This window comes from Centroberyx gerrardi, chromosome 10 (assembly GCF_048128805.1).
Source record: "Centroberyx gerrardi isolate f3 chromosome 10, fCenGer3.hap1.cur.20231027, whole genome shotgun sequence".
In the NCBI taxonomy this organism is placed as follows: Eukaryota; Metazoa; Chordata; class Actinopteri; order Beryciformes; family Berycidae; genus Centroberyx; species Centroberyx gerrardi.
Window position 1 is genome coordinate 18256069 of NC_136006.1, and position 16176 is coordinate 18272244.

Here is a 16176-nt window from a genome sequence, read left to right on the forward strand (position 1 = left end):
AATTATGACATTATTTTCCCCCATGAATACTGTATTTCCTTGCCTCCTGATGAATGATTATGGGACTGCATGAGCGGGACTGAAGAATGGAGGAGAGAGAGAGAGAGAGAGAGAGAGAGAGAGAGAGAGAGAGAGACAGACAGACAGACAGACAGACATGGCCAGCCACTTGCTCCCTATCCCTCCTTTATTATTTAATGGGATAATTTAGACTCCTTAATTAAACTTTAGGAGCAAGAGGGAGAAGAGGAGGGATGAGAGAAGTGATGGATGAGACTTGGTTTACAGAAAATAAGTGACACTGTGCCCTCTAGATCTCTCTTTCTCTCTCTCATTAGCCCCTCTCTCCTTCTTGCATCTATGTGCTGCTGGCCCACATCATGCTGTCTTTACCTCTAATCTTTCACTCTGCCCTACTGGATGGACTGGCAGGCCATAAGTCCATCTGTAGATTTCTCAACAAACTGCCCCTCCTTTGCAGCTGTTCTCATCACCTCCATGCTACTCTGGCTAGCCCCATCTCTACTTGCCTTCATGCATATTCAGACCACATTATATTTTATTATTTAGATACAAACACAACCATCCCATGTCCCTCCCCCCAACAAATGCACACACACACAGACGTAAAAAATCAACCCATCCTCCCACGCCAACACATACGACTAGCCGTACTAGACAATTAAACCCGTTTCTCAGCCTTAATTACCATTTTAATTAGCAAGGCTGTGAGAATGAATAATCTGACAGCATATGGCTAAAGGCACAAAATCATAATCCTATCACAGCGTTATTTATTCCCTCCCAGTTCTGGGGGCTGTTTCGACATGCTCGTCTAATTACTATTGCTGGGGGTGGGGACTGGGAGACAAGGGCTGCAAAACAATAACAATGCTAATGCTGGAGGGGATGCTGGGTTAGCCCTCCACCCAGTCTACTACGATTCATGATGGGGTCTTTCTCAATGGGGAGTGGAGCTTCAAAAACACTCAGTGAAAACAAGGAGGGACAGAGCAGATGAAAGAGACAGAAAAGAGAACCAAGATATGTTCTCTTCTCTCTCTCTTTCCTAATGAGGGTTTTCTTAATGAAGGAGCCAGGAAACTGAATTGAGACATCTGCTCTGGCAAGCGCCTATTCATATGAGAGATGAAAAGAGAGCATTTGTTTGCGATGTGGCAGGGGAGGACAGAGGGAGGAGAAAGAAAACAGAGGCAATCGGCTTTCTTAAATAACATCATTATTTATTGCATGTGTCTATAAAGAATCAATACAGTCTAAAGCAATGAACTACATGTTTAAATTATCATCTCTTAGTAGCATTACAATAAGCAAGATATGAAGTATTTACAATGGAAGACACAGCAAGATAAACCAGGGCCCATATCGTAACTTTTAGATGCTGAATAAAAACTCAACTTGAAACATTATCCAAATGCAAAACACTGCTCAAAACACCAATAGGCTCGATTAGCAAAAACAAACAGAAAAACTTTCCATTTCAAATTGGCAGAAAAAATGTACAAACAGCAAAAATCTGATTTTAAGGTTTAACAAACATTATTAACATAGTATTTATACATTTGGTACCTCTTTGTAAACTAATTTTCAAAAGTGTAAATATTGCATATATGCCATTTGTATTGTACCTAAGTAGCAAGAATTAACTATGTCAAGTATTAATTAATGATTTCTCTTAAAATCTTTTTCAGAATTACAGCATTAGAAAATGTCCTCATAGTGGCATCCATTTCACAAGACCATCCCATGACAGTTAAAAAAATCAAGGCCAAACCATGTTGTTTAGCATATAACTTAATTAGTGCTTTCGTTGTATCAGGGAATTCACTCAAACACATATTATGTACAGTACAAACAACATAAGTTATTTAACTTAAAATCTCTCAACAAAGTTTCTCAGCTTTTGCTTAGATGTAATTCTCTGTAATATTACACTATTTACAGTATATAGGCAAACGTTGAGTACCAGTGAACTCAGATAAATGAAGAGATATTCGTCCTGGTTTGTTTCTTTTATTCTGTTTTTATGTGTTTCGTAGTTTCCGTTCTGTACCGCTGCATGTTTCATAGTTGTTGTGGTTGTTGTAGTTGTTGTGGTGTTGGGTTGTGTGTTCCCAAGCTCGGAACACAGCATGTACTACATTCAAAAGTGTCTTGTGTTACAATCTAGGGAGTTTGTAAGTGCAAGACCATGCATTAGCTCCGGTGTGTCCCGCCCGGCTCTCTCTCAGCTGAGAGTGGCTGCGGCGGCGGCGGCGGCAGCGGCCGTGGATTCAAGCTGTCGAAAAGGCTCACTGAACAACCAGCCGAGACTGTGGCGCGCGTCAACTCTGAACCAGAGATTCTGGGCTGTCCGTTTACTCTATAAATAACCTCATCAAACAGTCTGTTGGCCATGTCGCTGTCCCCTGCCCTGACGGGTCGTACCTCCCTGCAGTGTGTGTGGGTGTGCAGGACATCACAGGTGAACAGTGGATGAGCTGGGTCGAAAGGTAAAGTGTATAAAAGGTGCCGAGGCTTTGACTCGGACAGGCCACAGATCTAGTGGTCAGGTTGGAACTGGATCATACTGCAGTGTTTGCATGTGCATGTGTGTGTCTGCATGCACGCGTGATGCGATGCAATGTGACGTATTCCTCCAAGGTCCTCTTGGTATTCTCTTTGTGTGTATGAATCAGTACTCCTCCATCTCAGGCATAATAATAAATATATTACTCTGGATCTTTAGTACATACTCTTGTCGTAAAAGTAGCATGTGAACAGTAGACACGTAATCTCAGAGAGGCTGTCTCTCCTACTGCTCTGACAAACATTCGGTCTCCATGACGATCGGTTAAATCTTTGATATACTGCGTGTTCATAGGTCCAAACTAAAAAGGTCCATCAGACAGGGGCTGACGGCTAGAGTAAGGCTTTGGATTGGTGGTTTTACAAAAACATTCACCTCTGAAAATAAATAGATCATTTTATATATATGTTTCTGCTGTGTGAATTGGTACTAACCTGGTTTTTGCTGTGAGGTAGGGTTTCTTTTTAAGCAATCATTAACTTGGATCTTTAAATATGTTCATAAATGCCACCTCTTTTTGCAGTACAATCTGTGTACAAATTCACACACACGTTTCACTAAATGCATACGTACATGATAAATAAATAAATATATATGCAATCTGTATGCATGAAAGGGTTTTTGTGTGTGTGTGAGTACACATGCTCTCCAGGTTTGGTTCACAGGTTTTAAGGTGAGGGTATCTGGCCCTGTTGGCTAAAGCCAAAGGAAAACCAGTGGAAAGTGTATGAATGATAACAACAATAGTAATAATTAACATAATAATATACTGAAGAATAATTTTGTAGGCCTACGTACACAGATAAATAGTTATCTAAAGTGTTAGAGTCCGTTTTAAGTGTTTGTTTTTTTAAGTCATCTAATACAGCAGCAGCAATGGCGCCTGAATGTTTGGGTGCCGAGAAAAGGGGAGGGAAGATTTGGGGGAAGGGTCAAGTGTCCTTGTTGCCATGGCGATGGCCGTCCCTGTGACCCCTGGAGGGGGGTAGAGGTGAAAGGTCGTCCGCTGCAGCACATGGTCCAGCTGTCGGCGTGGCGACCTCGTCACTAGGCTGCAGCGCAATCCCACGTTCACAGGAAAGAGAGGGGGGGAGGGATGCGGCGGGGGCCCATCAGCCTTCAGTCTGCGAGAAGAGGAGAAAGAGCGGGTACGTTAGTCATGTGATTCACACCGGCAACAGACACGGAGCTGAACGTATGAAAAGTTTTCCCCGCTCCATACTCTCTTCCTGTCAAGTGCGTGTGTGTCCATGTGCGTTTGTGTGTACAGTATGTGTGATTTATTACGTAGGAATAGGCATTAGGGGGGATGGGGAGGTCAAACGGTATACCCCCACTCTGTTACCAAGTAAGGAGTAAGTGCTTTTCAGCCTGTCTGTGTGTGTGTGTGTGTGTGTGTGTGTGTGTGTGTGTGTATTGCTCAGCTGGTAGACACTGAAGTGGCAGGTGCTTTCACTGCAGGGGAAAAACAGAGTGGCATTTAGCACTATGCAGCTGACGGAGGGCAGTCTCCAATGACGGCAGATAGAGACAGCAACAACAACACTGCCACACGCACACACACTCTCTCTCTCTCTCTCTCTCTCTCTCTCTCACACACACACACACACACACACACACACAGACACACAGGTATTCTTGAATTCATACCTACTGAGACAAAAAGAAAAACAAACTGCCAAGTGCACTCCCACACACACACCACAGCCAAGGGTATTTTCAACCTCTTGTATAAACCCTGTGTGTTTGAGAGTGTCTCTTTTTCTCCCAGTGGAAAGCTGTGCTGACCCTTGCCCCTGTGTACTTGTTTGTGAGGTTTCATTTGCATGCAGCCCTCAAATGGCAGCGGAAGTCTCGGCTAACACACACACAGCCTCTCTCCGTGGCTGCCTTTCTTCCCTCGCTCGCTCTCTCCTCTCCCTCGCTTTTCCAGCCACGAACAAGAGCTGTTTTCACAAAGCTGGATGTGATCGTCATTCTCTAAAACAAACCCTCGATTCAGAGTCCTCTCTGTTACCCCCCCCACACACACACACAAACACACACACACACACACATACATACACACACACACACACACACACACACACACACACACACATGTCTGTTCTCTCTCTCTCTGTCCCATATGTAGTTCCTCCAAATCAACATCAGATGCTAATGTCAAATGATGACTGAAACATCATAGAGGAAAAGGAAAAGATGGGATGGAGTTAATAAAGACAGCTAACACACACACACACACACACACACACAAACATAGTTAGTGTCTTTAGCATCTTCATTTACGTGCTAATCACACTGCAGGCTGACCCAGGCTGACCCAGTTCCACAGATGCCCGGGGATGTCTCAGATGCAAAATGTGGGACCACAGAGTTCATCTGAAAACTAGTTTTGGTTGATTCCTCTGTCTAGGCCAGCTAGGTAGGCTGGGGTCTGTCTCTTCACTGCCAGGGGCGTCAGTTAGAGAGAGAAAAATAGAAAGAGAGAGAGAGAGGTGGGGGGCAGGGGTGGAAAACCAGAGTAACAGAATCAACCTGACAGAGAGGAACGGGAATGCAGTGAGGTCATGGGACCGACCGTCCATAACGATCTGTGTGTGTGTGTGTGTGTGTGTGTGTGTGTGTGTGTGTGTGTCTCCCAGGGCTGGTCTGAGCCAGTCGGTGGCCTGTAGAGGCAGACACTTGGGTGAGAATGACTGAGAGCTGCCGGGAAGGAGAGTTGAATCACCTCACTAACAGCCCAGGTTTGCTCCCGGGCGCACACACACATACACACACCCACTCACACACACATACGCAGACGAGGCTTCAATCCCCCCTATTATCAATGGTGCCCCCGGCAGCTTTGCTAGGAGCAATGCGGTGTATAGGGACTCAGCTGATACTGACAGCCTCACCACACACACTGCTAATCTAACACATGCTGATCGGAGAAAGGGGTGGGCGGGTAGGGAAGCGGGGGGGTGTTATTGAGGGAAGGGGACAGAGGTCCGGCAGGGTATGAACCCAATGGCCCCTGCCCCTCCCCTGCGGAGCACACACACCCCTCTGCCCCTCCCTGCAAACCCCCTCGGCGCCCCCTGTCCCGTCCCACACGCACACCCTGGCTCTCTTCATTATTTATTTAGTTCTCACAGGCTAAATTTAGCCCTGCTCCACTCAGGGTTAGGACACACACACACACACACACACACACACACACACACACAGAGGCATGTATTAGCAGTCCTTTTCTAGTGCTTGAGAAGCAAAGTAAACATGTGCCCACGTCTGTTGATGCCTGCTCATATAGTTCAGTAGTGGGCAGACAGACTGAATGGGCTTTTAGGAAGTGGAGCTGACCCAACATACAGCGTCCCTGAACAGCGGCAGCGAGAAAGTGGATCACCGCGGCTCAGTGCGTTTCCGATACGCTGGAAAAGGAGTGTCTGCAAACAACAAAACTGATCTCAGTAGCTGGTTTCCTTCTACAGAAAGGGAGAGGTCAGCAGACACAGATCTGCTCTGTTTACATTCCTGCCCTCCCGGCTCCTCCCTGACCTACAGCAGAGTTCCACCAAAAAACACTGGACTAGTAGTTCCTGACTGTTCTCTCACCTCTGACCTCTCACACCTCTTCCTGAACAATAACAACAACAACAACCCTTTAAGCATGTAGGACACCCACACGCATCACTATGAGGTCATGTGCTGTTAATTCATTATTTGTATAGATATTTGCTACAAAGAATTCTAATAAAAAGCCACTTTCTGCAACAATCTTTCAAGATGTTCACGTTCAAAAGCTCTTTGTTAAATCAAAATGCATGAGTGATGGCGGATGGGGGGAGGGGGGGCGCTTTTTCACAGACTTCTTGTCATTAGCTTTATGGCATGCTACTAAACAGGCTCAGATTCTACGAGATATGACATTTATCATCATCACGATTAGAATCCAGATGATATCAAGTCATTATACATATATTACATTACTCTCTCTCCTTCGCACACATTGTCTAACTGCCAAGCACTCTGTGAGGCAAGGGAGAGATATGTGAATAGAAATTCATGTCACATGCTGAGCAATTACATTCAGTCACGCCAAAAGCTCTTAAAGAGATCCCTGCGCCAAATTCTATTCTGTAATTACAAAAGCACGCGTTCATAATGCTGCTCATATTGAATAATTTCCACGTGCGATGGCTGGGACCACCGTAGGAGCCACACCACCAAATGCTGAGCGCCCAGAGAGATGGAGAAGAGGTTATTATCTGTTATGAGCTGGATTGTTTGGAAGTTATGACTGAGGAGAGTCTGAGCGGGCAGGAGCCGATTGAGCTTACCAAGTGTGCGTGTGTGTGTATGAATGAGGCGTGCGTGTGCATGCATGCAAGCGTTCGCATGTGTACGCCAGTCAGTGCGCCCGTGCCACACACAAACTCTCTCTTCTTCCAACTCTAAACAAAACAAGCTGCTCAACAATGTCTAATCCTGAAGTGAATGTAATCCTTCTTACCTCCCAGCTAAATGGAGGATACAGTAGGTTGACTGAGTTTTTATCTAGTGCTGGAACATCCCGCCCTACTTTACTCAAAGGGTTATGTATCAGACAGCCAGCAGCGGCAGGGTGGGGGTGTGTGTGTGTGCGGGGGGCAGGACAGGTGAGGACGGAGACTAGACGTTCCTCAAAATACTGTATGTAATCAGACAGAAGTACTGCTACAGGAGCCTAATGTTCTAAGCTTAGAGCGTCTGGCAGAAGCCAAAGAGATTTCATCACCGCTTCCACGCTGCAACAATAAACCCTATGATGTATATCCACATTAGTTAATTAGTTGTTAGTTGTCGGTTAGTGTCGCAACAGTCTGAGGTAAAGCGACCAGCAAGGGTGAGAGTGTTGCAGGCAAGACCCAACAGTGGCTCTAATAAGCTAGATAATTAGCTAATTGTTTAATGCATCGTTAGACAAACCTCTATGGCCTGCGTTGTGAAAAACCAATCAGAAACAGTCCACTGAGGACAGATAACTCCTCTCCCTGAGGTGAGCAGGAAGAACACAGGGCTCAAATTCACCGGTGCAGGGGGAGGGGGGGGGGCTAAATCACATGATTTCCGGAAAACAGAAACCAATGCTTGGAGAGGAGAAGGAGGAGGGAAAGGAGGGAACAGAGGGGGGAGGGGTTTCGGGTTGGTATACAGCTTCTTACCCCCCCACCTCCTCCTTCTCCTCCTCTCTCCCTGTTGTTGTTGTGGCAGATGGTGGCCAGTCATTAGCGTATTGTCACTCCCCTCTGAAGGGCCAGATAACCAGTGAGCACTGCTTGGCGGGGCAGGTGCAAGACCCCCCCCCCCCCCCCCACCACCATCTGCTGATGGCCATATATATGCACGCACGGGCAAACGCACACACATACACAAAGGTAGAGAGGGAAGTGTGTGTGTGTGTGTGTGTGTGTGTGTGTGTGTGTGTGTGTGTGGCGACGGGGGGGAGGGGGGGTCTGTCTGGGCACACAAATGAAAACATGGAGAGAGTGAGTCAGTCTTCTCCCCTGTCTGCACCCAAACACCTGACTGCCCAAGCCAGACAGAGGGGGACAGAGAGGGAGAGAGGCTTGATAAATGAGAGGAAAACCTGGGGAGAGGGCGGGGGGAGGAGAGGAGGATGATAAAGAAGAAGTTTTCAGAGAAAAGGGAGAAAGGGCAAGAGAGAGACATACTGTAACGGAAAGATAAGACCAAGACAGCTAAAGAAAGGGAGAAAGTGTGAAAGACAGATAAGCTGTAAAAATAGTAAGCAGGCCTCTCTATTCTTTGCAGACATAGTGGGGGTGTGTGGGTTTTCTGTAAGGGCCCTGATGGCAATATCTCTCTCTGCCTCTGTCTCACACAGTCACACACACACACACACACACACACAGTGCTGGTTCAGAGGTCAAGTAACTGACTTTGGCGGCAGGGACCGGAGGCGTGCTTTGAAAGTTAAACAGCGAGCGAGCCATTCAGTCGCCGCCTCCTCTGCCCAGTCGCCCCCCCCCCCCCCCCCCCCCCCCCCCCCCCCCCGCCCGGCATGTCTGGCCAAAACCCAAACAGCAACAGTGCAACCCATCAACTTAATGTGTCAGAGAACCAATAAACTACAAAATCGCAAACGGACTTCACCATTCCTCAATCTGCCACTCGAAAACTTCCCCATACAGACAAACAGGATGTGCTGCCACATTTGCATGTTTGTTGAAGGAGCAGTCTCTCTCTCTCTCTCTCTCTCTCTCTCTCTCTCTCTCTCTCTCTCTCTCTCTCTCTCTCTCTCTCTCTCTCTCTCTCTCTCTCTCTCAGGCAAACACAGCGACAATTTCCGAGGCCAATTGAGTTCAGATGATTTGAATTCCTAATCTACTGGTTTCAAATTATTGTGAGTGTGGGGAATGTTCACTATGGTTTGTCAAGTGGTGCCGAGATGAGAATGTGGAAAAGCCGGTCATTTTGTAGTAAACACATGCGCACACACTCACACACACTCACTCTCTCTCTCACACACACACACACACACACACACACATACAAACACAGGCCCACAAAAGCCTCTCAGTGGTTTGTATTTTGATGAGAACATCATTGAGCGGCCGCACTGGCGACATTGTTGATCGGGGCAGAGTATTGGGATGTTCAGCGTTCTTTCACTCCAGCTGATCTTTGGTTTTTCCGGAAGGCCATATATAACAAAGACAGCTACAGCCAACTCTTACCAGAGCAACAATGATCTCTATCTTTCTGTCTTACTTTCTGTCTTCTTTCTTCCTTCTTTCTCCTCCATTCCTCCCCCTCACTCTCTCCCTCCCTTCAGCCAACAGCTCAATGGTCTATTTTGTCGTGATACTTGAAAAACAAAACAACACGTCATCCCTCCTTCTCCATTTTTCCTCCACCTCCCTCTCTCTCCTCCCTTGCTTTTGTAGCCTGTGGACAAACTGCTCCGCTGAGCCTCTATCTGCTGGAGTTGGGAAAACACAGCATTTGAAAATGTAGGTCCTGTCCTCTGGAACACAAAGTGCCCAGACACAAACAAGTGATGGAACAATAGCCTAAGTGGCAGTTCACAAAAGGTGAGTGTGTGTGTGTGTGTGTGTGTGTGTCCACATCACGAATGTGTTCACACAAAACACACGTGCATACGCGCTCGTGTGTACAACAGTTTCATCAGCGTGTTTTGTAAAGTTGCTCGCAGTGAAAAAGTGTCCTCCCATCCCCCCAAAGTCCATCCCACCAGGTTAGAAAAACAAGTGAGCATTCACCTCTCCCAGCAACCTTTGCACACTGCCTGCATTCCTGTCCTGAAACCCAGTACCTGACAACTGATAAACAACTGACTCACTTGTTTTTCTGGGGAACCCGATGACTTGCACCAAGCCCCACGCTGGCTGTGCTCACAGCATGGCAGCCAGAAAAGCAAGAGACAAAGGGAGACAACTTAGTTGTGAAACCACAAACAGCAATTAAACTCTTGTATTTCACCATCAGGAACAGTGACTCATGATAATCCCTGTACAGTGTATTTTCTTTTCAAACAACAGCAACTTCTGACATGCCCCTGTTAGGACATCCCTCCCTGTAAATAATCCCTGCCATTTAGGGATGCATGAAAAGCCATTGATGTAACAGCACACAGAATAAGGTGAAAGGTAATATTTTGATGCCGACAGTTCCTTCCCATATACACCTTTATACTCGTGAGGATTTCACAGCATACACAGACACACCGTCCACAAAAAAATTAAAACAATAAAATAAAAAATACTGTTACACTAAACACTAATTAAATGTTAACAATAAACATTTACTGTTTTCGAGAGCTTTACCTCAGCCACTGTTCTATGAATCTGGTATGAAGATGCATGCGTCATTGGATCAGTTTAGATGTTTTTATCACTGACGTGGAATAAGAACTGCGTCACTGAGTGGATACGACCAGAGCAGACCATCCACACACACACACACACACACCAGGGTCAAGCCAGTCAGAATATAAAAATACCACATCCGCTCATGACTTTCAAAATAAAATCGTCACTGTCGAGCATGTGTTGCAATGTTTTCTTTCATATACAAAATACCTGAGTAGTAGCCTAATATAAATAATAAATGTAATGAATACTACATTTAAGGAGGGTTCAATACTGCATCAAAATACAATTGTTGTTTTTCTCCAAGTATGCATTTATTAGGCTATATATTATGCCTACACAACATGTCATGTAGAGAAGTTCCACCCCATACTTGAAGTATATGCTTCCATGAGTATTTTAATACGATTTTTGTTATTTTGTAGGCCTACACCCTAGTGCGTTATTCAGTTGTTTTTTCCAAGTGACAAATTCTACGCTTTTATTTTGAAGGCAAAGTCGCCTACTTTCCGGTAATATTCTGCCTAATATCTCTGTGTGGCTTGACGCAGCTCCAAACACCGAGCATAGTTCACAACATCGCATAGCCTTGAGGTTTGTCGATGTATCATGGGTGTGACGAGTAAGTGACTAATCCTATCTAAACATCACAGCCTACACCCAACAGCAATGCTCATAATAACTGTACTTGCCGAGGCTTATGCAGCCCGCGTTTACAGTGTTTTCCCAAACACTACTATGCTAATAAGAAAACGCACGGCGTCTGTTCCTAACCACCGTTCATATAAAACCGACGCCACGTTTGTGTGATATAACTATTACACTATTACTATTATAGCCTGTAATAGCCTACTGTATTTTGCTACATTGCGGAGATGCTCAGTCACGCGTGTAGCTAGTCGGTGGCGTACCTCTAATTAGAAGACTAGTGAGGAAATCTATCAATAAATATTATTTATAGCGAATTTGAAATACCATGTTCATAACCTATCAGAACAATACAACTACTACTTCCCAGCTCTGACCAGCATGCAATAGATACGTCCACAGTCAGTACAGTGTCAGACAAGCAGACTCTACTGTAGACACACGAGTAAAAAATGGATCCGTATGTGCCGTGTTCAGCATACCAATCACATTCTCTGGGCTTCTGTGGAGGATTACATATCAATAGTAGTTAACTTTGAAAGGAAAATGAACTCTAGTTCTGCTTAGCAACGGGTATGTCTGCAAAGTAGGCTACATTGAACCATATCTCTGTAGGCATATCTCTGCTCAAGCCCTGACAGCACTCCCTCCATGAATGAAAGCCTGTCTGAATGAATGAGTTTGTGATATGCATGAAAACACACAGAGACACATTTTATGACTGGGCTCACCTTTCACAGCAGTGGCAGTCTCCTTGAAGCCCATGCTGGCATAGGGGTTGGCGCTGAAACCATTCATGCCCCCCTTGCAGCCGCAAGCCGCCTTGAACCTCAGAAGTCCCTCGCAGCCCCCTAAACTGCATCCTCCAAGGCTTCCCTCCATCAGGTTTAAGGCAATGTAGTTGAGTCCGTTCTGATAACCTGCCGATGTCTCCCTGCACATGGGGCTGTTGCTGCCATACTCCTCATCGGATCCCTCAGAGTTGCGTACAGGGCGGGACACGTTCTCCACAGAGGCAGAGCTGTGCCGTTTGGTGTCGTGGGCGAAGGACGGGCACACAGGTGTGACAGTGGTGGTGGAGGAGAAGGTCTCGGAGCTGTGCCGCCTGCGCCCCTGGGGGTCGGCCCGGATCACCTTGGCCCCTCTGTCTGGATCCACGAGGGGGATAGACAACGAGGGTCCCCCCAGAAGAAAAGAGTCCACTGGCACAGGGGGCACAGCCTCCACAGCGTTGCCCCCCAGGCTGAGTCTCTGGACGCAGGCGGTGGGGCTGGTGGGGAGGGGGGCAGCATCGGTGGTGCAGAGAGAAGGCAGAGGGGCGGGAGGGCTGAAGGTCATCTCTGTGTAGTCATCCTTGACTGGACCAGACTGACACACCGGGCTCACCTGCCGTTGCAGAGGGTATTCCTCTACCATCCCCCTCTCCTCCCCCTCTCTCTCTCCCTCTGCTCTTTTCTCCTTTTCCTCCTCCTCGCCTCCCTGTGTGTCCTGCTGTGGGTTCGGCAGACTGGGGCAAGTTGGGACCCCAGGTGTGTGGTTTAGGAGCACTGCGGAGGGGGAACCCCCAGCTTGGTGTGAGCCGAGGTGACCCGGGGAGCTGACGTCAACATTAACATAGTCTGAGAGTGGCGGAGACCTCCCCTGCACACACGATAAACTGAGCGAGGAGTCAGAGCTCTCTGATGTTGTTGACACCGGCGGGTAGCGGGTTGCACTACTGAAGTCTATGTTGATGTATTCTCCCGGGCTGCGTGGCTCTGAAGGAAGGGGGTGTTCGCTCATACATGGTAGGGTTCTGAGGGACTCCAGAGCCAGACGGGTAGGCCGACTCACCCTACCCCGGTTGACCAGACCCCCCTCTACCCTGGCTGCTCTGAGGGGAGACAGGACTGAGGAGGGGGTGACCGGGGTCCCTGGGGAGCTGCTGGGCACAGAGCCTCCCGGAGACACAGGACAGTAGTTTGACTCCTCCTCTATCCGCTGTCTCTGTAAACTCATCACCACATACTGGTCCGTGTCTGTGGACCCGCTGCGCTGCAGCTGACCTTTAAGAGAGCGGGGCAGGGAGCTGTAAGTGTAAGGCTGTCTGTGATGTGGCTGGGGGTGGGGGTCTCCTCCTAGTGGACTCGGGAAGTAGTCCGGGGGTGTGAGAGACACCAGAGGGTCCACAGGAGACATGTTAAGGTACTCTCCATTGGTGAGCTTCCCATCGGTGCTCTCCACTGACATCTTGGCTCCACACCACATGCGCATATAGCCACTGTCCTCCAGAGACACACTCCCGGGAGAGTCTGTGCGCAGGACCAGCCCAACTGGAGAGGGGTGCGTACGGGGGTTGATGATCTGCTTAGGAGCAGAAACACACATGGGGCTCATGGGCATGTAGGCGTCCTTGCCCCCTGATGGTGCCACGCCTGGCATCATGGGCATGTAGCCACTGTCTCCTTGGTGACTGTTAGAGCCAATCTGGACATCCCCATAATCCTCAGGATAGGTCCCTTTAGGGGAGGCAGTGTGACACCTGCGAGAAGACTGGCTTCCGCTGGTGTAAGTGGCTCTCATAAGAGTGTATTCATCCAGGGAGGCTGAAGATACTTGCGGGGGACCCCTCTGCTGGCGAGGGGTGGTGAGGGAGTATGTGCGCTTTCGATAGGCTTTGTCCAGTTCTGGTAACCGACGGTAACCATTCTGATTCTGCCGCTCCATTACCATGTAGCCATGGAGGTTGCTGCCGTCCCGGGAGGGGGGCGTGTCAGCATTGAGAGACTCAGGAGTGTTGCTGCGAAGGGTGAGAGGTAGCCTGAGGTCCCGCGCCTCGGCGGGGCTGGAGCCATACTCATCACATGAAATGAAACCTGCATCACTGGGGGAGCCCGAAAAGGAGGCACTGCAGCTGGAGGGGCGAGGAGCACTGCTCTCTGGGCAGGAGGACAGACTCACTGGGCTAGGGGTGGCTATGGGTGGGGAGTGAGACACAGGCATAGACATGGACTTACTGTGTTGGAGGGAAGAAGACTCAAATGTCCGACAAGGGCGGGCTGTAATGGTATTAGATCTGCTCAGGAGGGTCCTGTGGACCCCCGGGCTGAGGGGGCTCCCGTTTACTGACATGGGGCGTGTCATGGTGCCATCTCCCTCACTGGCCGTGCGTATCCGACAGGAGGTAAATTTGCTCACGGGAGACGTCGCAGCCATGCTATCAGTGCGCGACCGCCGCGGCAGCCCGGTCTGACTCGGGGGCAGATTGTTTAGGTGCCTCCGTGTGGGCACAGAGATGGGGTTTGTACCAGACGACTGGCTCTTGCTGCGCGGACGGAATTCCGACAGCTCCTTCATGGCTTTCATTGCCTCTAAGATAGTTTCGTGGATGTTTTGCGCCACCACAGAATCATCAGCCTGCATCCACAGCTCCCCGGGACCCGTGGCTGCCGATCGACCAACCTCAATGAAGAAAAAGCTGTCCGAGTGACCGCACCTCCGGATATTCATCAGCTGTAAGCTGACGGAGGCAACCTCTGAATTCAGCTTGACGAAGCTGATAGTCCGGCTGGAGAGGCAGAGCCTGTACACCCCGGTCAAATTTCTGCTTTGCCCCAGCCCTTTGGATTTCAGATTCACTTGCCATACCTCCTTGTAGGCAGCGGAAACCGGCGTTATCATGCCGTAGCTCGCCTCGTCGAAACCCACCAGCGCTGACGCAGAGTTGGACGCCGAGCCGTCATACACTTTCCCCTCTGCCATTAAATCCGTCAGGACCCGGTACCAGTTCTCCTGTTCTTGCTCGTTTTCTGCCGCTACGGCAAAATACTCGTCCTTGGTATAAAGGGCGATAAGGTATTTGTGTTTTGCGTCCGCTCTCTTGTTGATATTGAGGCAGCAGTCCAGGGGAATAACTCTCTTCGCGGCCGATTTGTTTTTCCATTTCTTCTCGCTCTCGTAGTACTCCAGCCGGGCAGGGAAACCCTCGCTGGGCTCTTTCAACACGAAAAAGCGCTTGTGTCCGTGCTTTTGCTTCTTTAGATATCCACATTTCTTGATAGTGTTGTTGTTAACGTTCGCGTTACTGGAAAACAGCTGTCCTCCCGTGTCTGGCGGACTCGCCATTCTACCGTCCTTCACACACAGACACAAATGTTTCCTTTCCTTGAGTTGCTAATGAAAACGACGCTGTTTATTCAGTCCTCTATTTCCAGAGCCGGTTCTGCGTTCGTCTTCTCCCGCAGCCGAGCAGTAAATAACACATGTCTCCTGGTGTCCGGAGTGAGGAGGGGAAACAACATGTGACGATCTACACATCCAGCTTTGGTTACAAAAAAAGAAAGGAAAAGAAAAAAAATACACACACACCGACAGTGGGCGGTGCGCTCTCAGCTCATTGGGCTTATTGGTGGAAAAGGGCTGAATGTTGGAGTGAAATGGCCCCGTTTAAAGGAGAGAGAGAAGAAAAAGCCCTCCTACTATCACTCTGCCCTCTTCCGACTCACTTGTGTGTAGACACAGTCAGCCCTGCTTCTGTAGCTTTATTTATAGCAGCTCTGCCCCTGTGATTCAGGATAGGATTTTGGCTACTCCGAAGAATTTCATGACTCTATATATACTGAACTAGAGTCCTTTTTAGCCTATAAAGTGTAGTGTATTGAACAGAATATATTGTTGGTTGTGTTACAGTAACTAATTATATGATGACGTTAAAGTATTATGTTCACTACACTACATAAAGCCTATACATATTCCCCCCCAAAGATGCTTTGATTTTACATTATCCTACTGATATTTGAAGAGTTAAGGGGGATTCAAAAATATAAGATAGTGATCTTGAATATAAGGTAATTGCGCACAGAGTTGAGGAAGATTAATGAATGGTTTGTGAACGTTGAATTTGCCCCAAACTGTTATTTTTGGTTGAATTGTTATTGTTATTACTATTATTATTATGACTATTATTACTATTATTATTATTCGTAGTAACCTAGTATTAGTAGTATTAGCCTATTATTATTATTACATGGGATGTTTTTAACAACCGTTTTCCCCTATTAACTGCGTATGAACGTGGTG

General features: G+C 47.8%; 1 protein-coding gene across 1 annotated transcript; it reads right to left on the reverse strand.

Moving 5' to 3' along the window:
• Positions 1 to 1223: 1223 nt before the first annotated feature.
• On the reverse strand, positions 1224 to 15395 carry irs2b (insulin receptor substrate 2b). Its single transcript, XM_071905255.2, has 2 exons — positions 11850 to 15395; positions 1224 to 3714 (listed from the first exon to the last, which is right to left on the reverse strand). Exons 1-2 carry the CDS (start codon positions 15220 to 15222, stop codon positions 3710 to 3712), a joined length of 3378 nt encoding a protein of 1125 aa, XP_071761356.2. The 5' UTR covers positions 15223 to 15395; the 3' UTR covers positions 1224 to 3709.
• Positions 15396 to 16176: the final 781 nt, after the last annotated feature.

Excerpts from the sequence above, each read along its gene's own strand:
- irs2b (XM_071905255.2), bottom strand. The coding sequence starts at position 15,222 with ATGGCGAGTCCGCCAGACACGGGAGGACAGCTGTTTTCCAGTAACGCG.